Genomic DNA, 12,632 nt, shown 5'->3' with positions numbered 1-12,632 from the left:
CAGTAGTAACCACAATTAAGATGCCTGGCTCATTGTTAAGAGGTGAAAGTTTTGGTGAATCTTCGACAAATATTCTTTTCCTTCTCTCTGGGAGTAATCCCTGGGTGGCACAAATGGTTAAGCACTTGACTACTAATCCAAAGATTGTAGCTTATGCCCACTCAGAAGTGCCTTGGAAAAAACACCTGGCAGCCTGCTTCATGAAGTTCACATCTTTGAACACCCTATGAAGCATAGTGTATTCTAACACACAGGGGCTCTTGTGAGTTGCAATTGACTCGATTGCAACTGCTGTTTTTGGTCTCTCCAGGAGTCCTCTCCCCACTACTTGGAACAGTGAGAGACCCATTTGGCTTGGCAGGAGTTAGAGGTCTGACCTAGTCTGTATGTCAGGGCTGGGCTGGCTGGGGGTGCAGGTGTCCTTGGGCCATTTAGTGAGGGGTATGGGGCCTGGAGCAGCTAATCGGATTTCAGCCAAACCTCGTTATTGCATTCCTGCCCCTAATGCCATTTTAAAACACTCAGGCTCTCGGGGTAATGCATTTACACTGAGTCCCCAAGGGTGGGGTTGGGACAGGTTATGTTAAAGTGGAGAGAAAACAGGGCAACTTGAGAAGACCATTTCTTTCCTAGGGGGCTGAGGATCAGGTTGGGGTTGGGGGCTGCGGGAAGAGGAAAGAGAGCTCACTCTTCACTGTGTTCTCTCCTTGGGGGCATTTATACCCACAAAGCGTGATTAGGATGCTTTCTGTTTAAACAGCCCTGGTGGTGTAGAAGTAGAGCTTATTACTGGGCTGTGTGACTGTGGGGAGACTCCTGACCATTCTGAGCTCAGTTTCCTCATCTGTAAGATGGAGATTGCAATGTTTGCTTTGCTTACATCATAGGGCTTATCTAAGTCAAAGCTTTGCTCTAACTCAGCAATTCTCAGCAACATCACCTGAAAGCTTGTTAGAAATATTAATTCTCAGTCTCTGCTCCAGACCTACTGATCAGACACCCTAGGTCTGGGCCCAGTGACTGTTTTAACTGGACCTGCAAGTGATTCTGAGACATGCTCAAGTTTGAGGACTACTGCTCTAAGTCTTGACATTAGCTTTGCTTAGCATCCTGGCCTCAAAGTGGCACAGTGGAGCCAGTCTTCCTTCAGTCTTGTTCTATGTGTGCATTACTGTGGGGCTAGATTTGGGGTTAGGAGGGGACAAGATGTGTGAATAGTTTGCTTTACTCCCAGGGAGGATCCAGAAAGGAGGTTCAAAAGTAAAATCATTATCTTGCACGTGTGCTGTAGTTTTGCTGCCAAACATTTTCACACCCATTACCTCATTTGAACAGCATCAAGTAATAATCAAAGAACAGTCTACTTTAATTATAATTATTAGTGATAAAAAATAATGTTCTTAAGTTAACTTGTGCATGCATATCATCTCCCTAAACAACCTGTGCACTCCTTGAAAACAAAGAGCACATCTTCCTTCATTAACATATTCTGCATTCCCAAATTGTCCCATCTTCAGACTCTGGGGCCATAGTCTGTGGCCTCTGAGCCTTGGTGTGTCTGGGCACCCCAGTGGGCAGCACCCAGAAGAAGGGTTTCAGTCTTCTTTAGCAGGGAAGGGCTGTCCCTCAGCATTCCCATCTCCTATACATACCTGTAGGTGTCGGTGGCTGGCACCTTCCAGATCTGGATGCCCTTCAGGGGGCCCTCGGTCCCCACCACCACGCTCAGGTTGGAGTTCCGGTAGGCATTGTTGCACTGGGCCTGCGTGGGGCCGTGCGGCCCGCTGGCCCCACATGTGGTGAACAGCCAGTGAACTGCAGCACAAGAAGACAGGGAGTCACTCACTTGGCCTGGCCTTCCCTCCTCCAAAGGTCACCCTGGGATGGCTAGTCCATGCCCCTACTCCCATCTTCCAAGATGGCACCAAGGTTGGGGTAGGAAACACTTAATGATTAGTCATTCAAACTGGAAACTTCTATTGAATACCTATTATGTACCAGATACCAAGGGGAGGAACAAATATGGAGCTGACTTGGACCATGGCCTTAAGAAGCTTATACTCTACTTATCAAAAACCAAACCAAACCTGTTGCCATTAAGTTGATTCTGGCTCATGGTGACCTATGTGAACTGAGCTTCATGGGGTTTTCTTGGCTGTAATATTTATGGAAGCAGATCACCAGGCCTTTCTTCTGCAGCACCACTGAGTAGGTTCAAATCACCAACCTTTAGGTTAGTAGTTGAATACAAACCATTTGCACCATCCAATGACCTTTATAGCTTACTAAGGAAGATCCAAAGGGATGCAACCAACCATGATACAGGATGATAAGGGGAAAAAAATGTCATTAGAGGGGTCCAGAAAACACTATATTGTGAGAGTTCCGAGAGGGAGTGAAGACTCCTTTCAGCTGGGACAGGAATGGTTGATAGCTGAGTCTTCTCTGGATTTCTCAAAGGGGTAGTTCTGTGCTGGGCAATTAGCAGGTGCTCAGTCTGTGCTATTGTGACTACATCTAACCTGCTCTCCAACGTTTGGCAATCTGTATGGATTCTATTAGCTGAGAGAAGATTTAAAGAGTGAACTGGACACATTATCAGCTCTGTGACCTCACCACTGGCCCAGGAACCCAGGAGAGTGGCAGGAAGCAGGAAGCTTTGTACTTGCTGGCTGGAGGATTTGTCTATCTGTCAGACATTTCTTAATAGCTCCTAATAGGGGCCAGCCTCCTTATTTATAACCAAACCTTGCTTGCAAATACCATGAAAGCAGCTTTCTATCTCTCAGTACAACAGAGAGTAGGAAAAATGGGAAAGCTTGTAAAATTTGCCTTTGGGGCATAGCCCTCCTTTTCTGAGGCCCTCATTCACTTCCTGGTGCCCTCTGTCCTCACCCAAGGACCTGTTATCCTGATGTAGCCTTCTGGGGGTGCCATAAGAACACTTAACAACACAAACCCTACCCTTTCTCCCTCCCTCCTCCCAGCACTTGCCTTTCAAACTTTCTAATTTTGTGAAGCCAGACCTTGGGGAGTTGTCCTACCTCATGTTGGCCAAAATTGTAATATTTTTACACCTATAAAAATTTTTTTACAAAAGGATTTGTAGATAAATTATTTTTACCTAAAATACAAAAATCTCATTATAAGATTGTAGAAATTATTTCTCTTTAAAGAGAAATTAAATCAAATTTTATCTGGAAAATTATGGGGAAACTAACTTGGGTTCACATAACTTTGTTCACTGAAATGTTAAAATAAACACTTGTTTTGAAGACTTTCAACTAATATAATGACACAAAATGAAAGAATAATTTGACTTGCTAATTATAAACAACCAGAATGAGATTATGATTGACAGCCTGGATAATCTGAAGACTGGAATATTTTGCAGTGGGATCTCCTTGGTCAAGTACAGCAAGGTTCTAGTTGGGGTTCCAACACATGCACCTACTCAATACTGAGCACAATATTTTTCTGAGCTTTGGTTTTTCAAATGAAGACATTGATTTCTATTTGGTTACTGATGGTCATTTCAAGGGCTAGAAGGTGATGAACTTCGGCACCATCTATGGATTCATCAATGTGAATGGCTGATTAGTAATTTTAGCATCTATTTGCATTATAAGGGGTTGTCAGCCTGTTAATTCAAAGGGCTGCATCTTTGATGATGAAATTTTAGAAGAGTTCTTTGGGCCAATTGTCATTTTACCCTCTTCTGTGCACAAATCTTATGCACGGCTTGTGCCAGCAGCGAGAAGCTGAAAGAACGGGGTTTGAAATCAGCAGGAACACCTGAGTTTGGGGGCAGCCTCATCTACTATTGATGGTGGGACTTCAATCAAGTTTATTGTCTATAAAAGGGGTTGGCATGAGGATTAAAGGAGGCAAGGGGTGTGAAAGATTGTAAGTGCCAATATTCTAAAAACATAATTATGTCAATGACTCCTGCCTGCACCTGCTGCTTCCTGACAACAGGAATTGTGGTCAGGAGAGTTTCTGTGAATACAGATTCCATGCCAGTCCAAAAAACAAAAAAAACAAAAACCAACCTCACTGCCATTGAGTCCAACTCATAGTGACTACCATTGGAGTGCCAAAGCTGTAAGTCTTTATGGAAGAAAACTGCCCTATCTTTCTTCCATGGAGTGGCTGGTGGGTTTGAACCACCTTTTGGTAAGCGGTCAAATACCTTAACCACTACAACACCAGAGCTCTTCCTATGCCAGTAACACCTGAAAATTTAAACCTAGTGAAATTTAAACTTAGGAAGGGGACAGGGAGAGAAAGTAAAGCTGGAAGAGAATTGAGAAATCCACTCCTCCCATTATCTCCAGTTCTTGGAAGCCTGTTATGTAGACTCGGTCTATGCCCAAACAACCAGCCTGCAGAAGCCAGGTGCTTCATCTAGTTAATTCAGTGCCAGAAATGAAAGGTTTTTTTTTTTCCTTTTCTCAAAAGTATGCTGGAGAAGACAGGTAAAGGTAAGGGCTTGGCACCTGCCTGAACATCTCACCTTCAGGGAGACCCACTTGTAAATTTTGCCTAGGGTAACACTTTTCTAAAGGTTCTGAGACTTTCCTAAGAGTGCTGAGCATCTACTCTTGGCCAGTTGGGCTATTTAGTGAGGTAGGAAGATATCTGAATCTTTGGATTCAGATGGACCAAGTTTTTTTTAACCTAGTTTTTGCTGCTTACTAGTTGTGAGATGCAGAGTAAATTATCTAACCTTGGTGAGTCTGTTTCTTAATCTGAATAAATGGAGATAATAATATCTACTGTGTAGATGCAAACCCAGATGTACCCAGATGCAAACATCCATTAATAATTGGAAGATGGAATGTATGAAGTATGAATCTAGGAAAATTGGAAGTTGTAAAAAATGAAGTGTAATGTATAAAGATCGATATCCTAGGCATTAGTGAGTGGAAATGGACTAGTTTTGGCCATTTTGAATCAGACAACCACATGATCTACTATGCCAGGAATGACAAATTGAAAAGGAATGGTGTGGCATTCATCATCACAAAGACTGTTTCAAGATGTGTTCTGAGGTACAATGCTGTCAGTGACAGGATAATATCCATATGTCTGCAAGGAAGACCAGTTAATACTACTATTATTCAAATCTGTGCACCAACCACCAAAGCCAAAGATGAGGAAATTGAAGAATTCTACCAACTTCTGCAGTCTGAAATTGACTGAACGTGCAATCAAGATATATTGATTATCACTGGTGACTGGAATGCAAAAGTTGGAAACGAAGAGTTACCAGTAGTTGGAAAATATGGCTTTGGTGATAAAAATAATGCTGGAAATCACATGATAGAATTTTGCAAGACCAACAGCTTATTCATTGCAAATACCTTTTTCAACACTATAAGTGATGGCTGTACACATGAACTTCATCAGATGGAATGCACAGCAATCAGATTGACTACATCTGTGGCAAGAGGTGATGGAGAAGTTCAATATCTTCAGCCAAAACAAGACCAGGAGCTGATTGTGGAACAGACCATCAACTGCTGATATGCACGTTCAAGTTGAAGTTCAAGACCATTAAAACAAGTCCATGAGAGCCAAAATGTGACCTTGATAACATTCCTCCTGAATTTACAGAGCATTTAAAGAATAAATTTGATGCATTGAACACCAATGACCGAAAATCAGAGGAACTCTGGGATGACATCAAAAACATCATCCATGAAGAAAGCAAGAGGTCAGTAAAAAGACAAGAAAGGAAGAAAAGACTAAAATGGATGTCAGAAGAGACTCTGGAACTTGCCCTTGAGTGGAGAGTAGCTAAAGCAAATGGAAGAAATGACAAGATAAAAGAGCTGGACCAAAGGTTTCAAAGAGCAGCTCAAGAAGACAAACCTAATTACTATAATGAAATGTGCAAAGACCTGGAGTTAGAAAACGAAAAGGGAAGAACATGCTCAGCATTTCTCAAGCTGAAAAGACTGAGGAAAAAATTTAAGCCTTGAGTTCCAATATTGAAAGTTTCTATGGGTAAAATATTGAATGATGCAGGAAACATCAAAAGAAGATGGAAGGAATACACAGAGTCACTGTACCAAAAATAATTGGTCAATGTTCATCCATATCAGAAGGTGGCATATGATCAAGAACCAATGGTATTGAAGGAAGAAGTTGAAGCTGTACTAAAGGAAGAAGTCAAAGCTGCACTGAAGGAATTGGTGAAGAACAAGGCTCCAGGAATTGATGGAATACCCATTGAGATATTTCAAAAAACCCCACTGGAGGTACTCATTTAGCTATGCCAATAGATTTGAAAGACAGCTACCTGGCCAACTGACTGGAAGAGATCCATATTTGTACCTATTCCAAAGAAAGGTGATCCCACAGAATGTGGAAATTATTGAACAATATCATTAATATCACACACAAGTAAAATCTTGCTGAAGATAATTCAAAAACAGTTGCAGCAGTATATTGATAGAGAATGTCCAAAAATGTAAGCTGAATTCAGAAGAGGATGTTGAATGAGGGATATTATTGCTGATGTCAGATGGATCTTAGCTGAAAGCAAAGAATTACAGAAAGATATTTACTTATGTTTTATTGACTATGCTAAAGCATTTGATTATGTGGATCATAATAAATTATGGATAATATTGAGAAGAATGGGAATTCCCAAACACTTGATTATACTCATGAGGAACCTGTACTTAGATCAGGAGGCTATCGTTCAAACAGAACAAGGGGATATTGCATAGTTCAAAATCAAGAAGGGAATACATCATAGTTGTATCCTTTCACCATACTTATTCAATTTGTATGCTGAACAAATAATCTGAGAAGCTGGATTATATGAATAAGAATGTGGCATCAGGATTGGAGGAAGACTCATTAACAACGTGTGATATGCAGATGACACAACTTTGCTTGCTGAAAGTGAGGATGATTTGAAGCACTTGCTGATGAAGATTAAAGACTGCAGTCTGCAATATGGATTACACCTCAATATAAAGAAAACAAAAATCCTCACATCTGGTCCAATAAACAGTTTCATGACAAGTGGAGAAAAGATTGAAGTTGTCAAGGACTTCGTATTACTTGGCTCTACAATCAACACCAATGGAAGCAGCAGTCAAAATGCCAGACGAACATATTGCACTGGGCAAATCTGCTGTAAAAGACCTCTTTCAAGTGATGAAGAGCAAAGATGTCTCCTTGAAGACTGCTGTTGTTATGTGCTGTCGAGTCGGACCTGACTCATAGTGGCCCCTCCTTGGGTTTCCGAGGCAGTATCACTATGGAAGTAGATTGCCCAGCCTTCCTTCCAAGGAGTGGCTGGTGGTGCACCTAACCCAAGCCATGGTATTTTCAATTTCCTCTTATGCATATGAGAGCTGGGCAATGAATAAGCAAGACCGAAGAAGATGCTTTTGAGTTGTGGTGTTGGAGAAGAATGCTATGAGTACCTACCACGGTCTGCAAAAGGACTAACAAATCTGTCCTGGGAGAAGTGCAGCCAGAATGCTGTAGGGAGAGTAGAAGGGAGAATGGCTAGACATCATCTCACCTACTTTGGTCGTGTTGTCAGAAGGAACCATTCCCTGTAGAAGGATATCATGCTTGGTAAAGTGGAGGGTCAATGAAGAAGGGGAAGGTCTTCAATGAGATGGATTGACACAGTGGCCGCAACAATGGGCTCAGGTATAGCAAGGATCATGAGGCTGGCACAGGACCAGGCAATGTTTCATTCTGCCGTGCATAGGGTTGTTGTGACTTGGAGATGACTTGACAGCACCTAACAACAACAACACTGTGCAGAATTTCTGTTAGAACTAAATGATGACCTAGTGCAAAGTGCTCAGCACAGCCAGTTCCCATTGAGTCAGAACTCAGGGAGACCCCATGTGTGTCAGAATAGAACTGTGCTTCACAGGGATTTCAATGGCTGATTCTTCAGAAACATATCATCAAACTTTTCTTTTGAGGCAACTCTGAGCGGACTTGAACCTCCAGCTTTTCAATTAACAGCTGAGCACATTAAGCATTTCCACCACCCAGGACTCCAACATTTGGTAATAGACATGCACAAGGTATATAATGAAAAAACTGTGTAGCTTCATGTTCAGTTTCTGACTGTGGGAAGCAAGACACTCAATTTCAAGATTTATGGCCCCTTTTCCATAAAGGAGGGACTCTAGGGATGTTTATCAATAAAGGGACCAACATTTTCCCAATTCAATGCCTATTTATTGGTCTCAGGTGGTTTTTATACACAAAATTTTGTTTTTATTTTCAGCCATCTTTGATGGAAAAATTCAGGGAAAGAACTCTTTCTAAAGTGGGTTCCATGGGAACATAGGATTTGCTATTCCAGGTCAGACCCATGATTCATCTGGCCAGAATTTGCTGTTCCCAGCAGCCTTCAAGGCATGGTGGTCTTCCCTGCTCCCCTGGATGGCTATAAACCTCATAAATCTGCCCAAAGTCATTTGGAGCCAATTTATATCTCCCACTAGCACTACCTCTTGGGAATATGGAGTTTCTGAGTTTATTGCTCATGGAGCAAGACTGTCCTGCTTTTATGTGTTGAGCTTGTCTTGCTGAAGTTTCATCCTACTGGTTCCCTTGGTTCACTCTGTCTGGAATCTGATAGACTCCATGGAATGTAACAGCAAGATATAACCTTAGAGATCACTGAATTCAGTGGCTCCCAAATCACCTGAAGACCTTTAAAATACAGATTCCAGAGCCATAGATGTTCAGAGTCAGTAGACTCAGGGTGGGGTGGGGATGGGGAAGACAATATTTGCATTGTGTAAAAGTCTTCTCAGAGGAATCTGATGCTCAACCATATTTGTGAACTAGTTCCACCCATCTCATTTTCCAGATGAAGAAACAGCATCCTGGAGAGAAGTGATTTTTCTGAGCAAGTCATCACTGGAGAAGGAACCAGAACCAAAGGTTCCTCTTTCTCTGTTCAAGGGGTCTTTGGTGGTGATCAAGCCCCCTGAGTTTTCTGCCCTGAAGCTTTCAGTCTTTTCAAATTGTTCCTATATTAGTCCCTTGTCCCTTAGCCATCCTATGTGTCCTTCACAGGACCTTCTTTAATGCCAAAATATTCTTCTTGAGCTCAGGTAACCAGAACTATGGATACTCATGGCTTTATATCAGGAGGCAATCACTTATTCTGCTTTATTTTCAGTGTCCATCTGATGTTGTCAGCACAGAATTAGACTTTCTGGCCTCTCTTAGCTGAACACTGGGCTGAGATTTGCTAGAGACAGACTATAATAATTCCAGATCCTTGCCTAAGAGATGGGCTATAGCTATGAGCCTGGTGGTATTAACTGCTATGGGCCTAGGAAGGACCGTAGGAGGCATCTGGAACAGGGATCCTCTAGGGGCAGGAAGATCTGGCAAGTACTTCAGGAAGGGCAGACATGAGATGAGTTTTAGGCTAAGGTAGGTAGACTTAGAACCCTGAGAGGATAGGAAGATGCTACGCTGATTTTCAGAAATGTCACTGAGGGTAGAAGACATTGGGCACGACCTTGTAGATTAACGCAGGCAGGTCTAAAATCTGAGAGGCAGAAATTTAGTGACGGTGATTTTAGGGGGTAGGAGAAGCCAAGGTGAGCTTTGAGCCTCAGATAGAAGCTGTTTGTTTCCTGACTTATTTGTGCTTCCTTTTGGGTGGGAATGTCCTAGAATCTTAGATCTCTGAGAGGTAAAGTCTACCCATGAAGAAGTAAAAACTCCTTGATATACATTGTGCAGCTAATATGGGTCAGGCATGGTGTGTTCATATATGTATTAAATGCCTTCATGTATATTATCTTGCTTAAACTCCATTGTCCTAGAAGTAGAATTCTAGTATCTCTTTTAGGAATAGTCCAGAGAAGATGAGTGACTGCCCTGTGTTACAGAGTTGATATTGTTGTTGTTGTTATGTGCCATCGAGTTGCACCCGACTCATAGCGACCCCTCCTTGGGTTTCGGAGGCAGTATCAGTATGGAAGTAGATCGCCCAACCTTCCTTCCAAGGAGTGGCTGGTAGGTTTGAACTGTCAGCCTCCTGGTTAGCAGTCAAGTGCCTTGGGCACTACACTACCAGAGCTCCCACAGAGTTGATAATAGGTAAGAATTAAGTATAGATCTTCTGAGTCTAAGTTGAAGGTTTCCAAAGTTCAAGTTCAAGGTAGAAGATCCTCATGGGATCTTCTTGAGAGCCTGTTTTTTTTTTTTTTTCTTTTCATATCCGTGATCCTGGGCTTCAGTTAAAGCTAGAAGAGATGAGCCCAAGTTTGCTTAGGCAAGAGATTAGGCAAGTCACCATGGGGGGACAGGTAAGTGTTGGTCAGAGTACCATGGAGGGTGGATCGTCAGCCCTGGAATGTCCCACAGTGGTTCCAACAGCAGCTTAGTGTAGCATCGTGTGGATTGCAGAGGCCCATGGACACTAGCCAAGGAAAGAAGGTGTTCAGGGTCAGGGCCCTGCCCCCCAGAGAGGTCATGGGGGAGCCAAGAGATGTCAAAAGGGGAATTTAGTAAGCAGAATGCTTGCAAGATCAGGAATCAGAGATATGAGAGAGAGAGAGAGAGAGAGAGAGATAGAGAGAGAGAGAGAGAGAGACAGAAACTGGGTCGTAAATGGCAAGACAAAACCTCAGCTTTTGGAAGGGATATGAAAGTCACAGTGAGATTACCAGTGAGGCAGACTTAGTGCTGAGATGCCAGTCTGAGGGTAAAAAGGTCCTCATATTTCCCTGCAGAGGGTCTGCAGGAATCTCTGTTCTTTAGGCTCAGTGGAGCTGTGGGAAGGATCAAATGTTGTTGTTGTGCCACCGAGTCATTTCTGACTCATAGCGATTCTATGCACAGCAGAATGAAACACCGCCCGATCCTGCAGCAGCTCCATGATCCTTGCTATACTTGTGCCCATCGTCAAAGCCACCATGTCAATTCATCTTGTTAAAGGCCTTCCCCTCTTTCGTCAACCCTCCACCCTACCAAGCATGACATCCTTCTCCAGGGAATGGTCCCTTCTGACAGTATGACCAAAGTAGGTGAGATGAAATCTGGCCATTCTTGCTTCCAAGGAGCATTCTGGCTGCACTTCCTCCAGGACAGACCTGTTAGTTCTTTTAGCAGTCCACAGTACTTTCCGCATTCTTCTCTAGCACCACAACTAAAATCATCAATTTTTCATTGGTCTTCCTTATTCATTGTTCAGCTCTCACATGCATATGAGGCGATTGAAAATATCATGGCTTGTGTCAGGCACACCTTAATCCTCAAGGAGATATTCTTGCTCCTCAGCACTTGAAAGAGTTCCTTTGCAGCCAACTTGCCCAGTGCTATATGCCATCTAATGTCCTGACTGCTGCTTCCACTGGTGTCGATTGTAGAACCAAGCAATGTGAATTCTTTGACAACCTCGATCTTTTCTCCATTTATCATGATGCTGCTTATTGGTCCAGTTGTGAGGATTTTTGTTTTCTTTATATTGAGATGTAATCCATACTGCAGACTGTATTCTTCAATCTTCATCAGTTAGTGCCTCAAGTCATCCTCACTTTCAGCAAGCAAAACTGTGTTGTCAGTGTATCTCAGGTTGGTAATTATTCTTCCTCCAATCCTGATGTCATGTTTTTCTTCATTTAGTCCAGCTTCTCAGATTATTTGCTCAGCATATAGCTTGAATAAGTATGGGGAAAGAATACAACCCTGACTCACTCCCTTCTTGATTTTAAACCATGCAGTGTCCCCTTGTTCTGTTTGAACGACAGCCTCCTCATCAATGTACAGGTTCCTCATGAGTACAATTAAGTGTTCGGGAATTCCCATTCTTCTCAATGTTGTCATGACATTGAGACATTCTTCACAATTTGTTATGACCCACACAATCAAATGCCTTTGCATAGTCAATAAAACACAAGTAAACATCTTTCTGGTAGTCTTTCCCTTGAGCCAAAATCCATCTGACAGCAGCTATGATATCTCTTGTTCCACATCCTCTTCTGAATCCAGCTTGCACCTCTGGAAGTTCTCTGTCAATATTCTGCTGCAACCATTTTTGAATTATCTTCAATAAGATCTTACTTGCGTGCAATATTAATGATATTGTTAGATAATTTCCACATTGTGTGGGATCACCTTTCTTTGGAATGAGTACAAATATGGATCTCTTCCAGTCAGTTGGCCAGTAGCTGTCTTCCAAATCTCTTGGCTTAATCAAGTGAGTGCCTCCAGTGGGACATGCATTTGTTGAAATATCTCAGTGGGTATTCTGTCAATTCCGGGAGCCTTGTCCTTTATCAATTCCTTCATTGTAGCTTCAAATTCCTCCTTCAGTACCGTTGGTTCTAGATCATATGGCGCCTCCTGAAATGGATGAAGATCGACCAGTTCTTTTTGGTACAGTGACTCTGTGTATTCTGTCCATCTTCTCTTGATGTTTCCTGCATCATTCAGTATGTTGCCCATAGAATCTTTCAGTATTGCAACTCGAGGCTTAAATTTTGTCCTCAGTTCTTTCAGCATGAGAAATGCCCAGTGTGTTCTTCCCTTTTTGATTTTCTAATTCCAGGTCTTTGCACATTTTTATAGTAATTGGCTTTGTCTTCTTGAGCTGCTCTTTGAAACCTTCA

The 12,632-nt window shown here is 42.4% G+C and overlaps 1 protein-coding gene across 1 annotated transcript in view; it reads right to left on the bottom strand.

The window, feature by feature from the left end:
- The window catches only part of ALK (ALK receptor tyrosine kinase), a 1,238,429-nt gene that overhangs the window by 96,933 nt on the left and 1,128,864 nt on the right, over nt 1-12,632 (bottom strand). Inside the window, exon 12 of the mRNA XM_007938814.2 lies at nt 1,653-1,815. Coding sequence (XP_007937005.1) covers nt 1,653-1,815 — 163 coding nt within the window. The remainder of the gene's footprint in view (nt 1-1,652; nt 1,816-12,632) is intronic.

This window comes from Orycteropus afer, unplaced genomic scaffold (assembly GCF_000298275.1).
Source record: "Orycteropus afer afer isolate SDZICR_OR568_19922 unplaced genomic scaffold, OryAfe1.0 scaffold00054, whole genome shotgun sequence".
In the NCBI taxonomy this organism is placed as follows: Eukaryota; Metazoa; Chordata; class Mammalia; order Tubulidentata; family Orycteropodidae; genus Orycteropus; species Orycteropus afer.
Note: the sequence above shows the minus strand (reverse complement) of the source record. Positions and strands in the feature narration are given on the sequence as shown.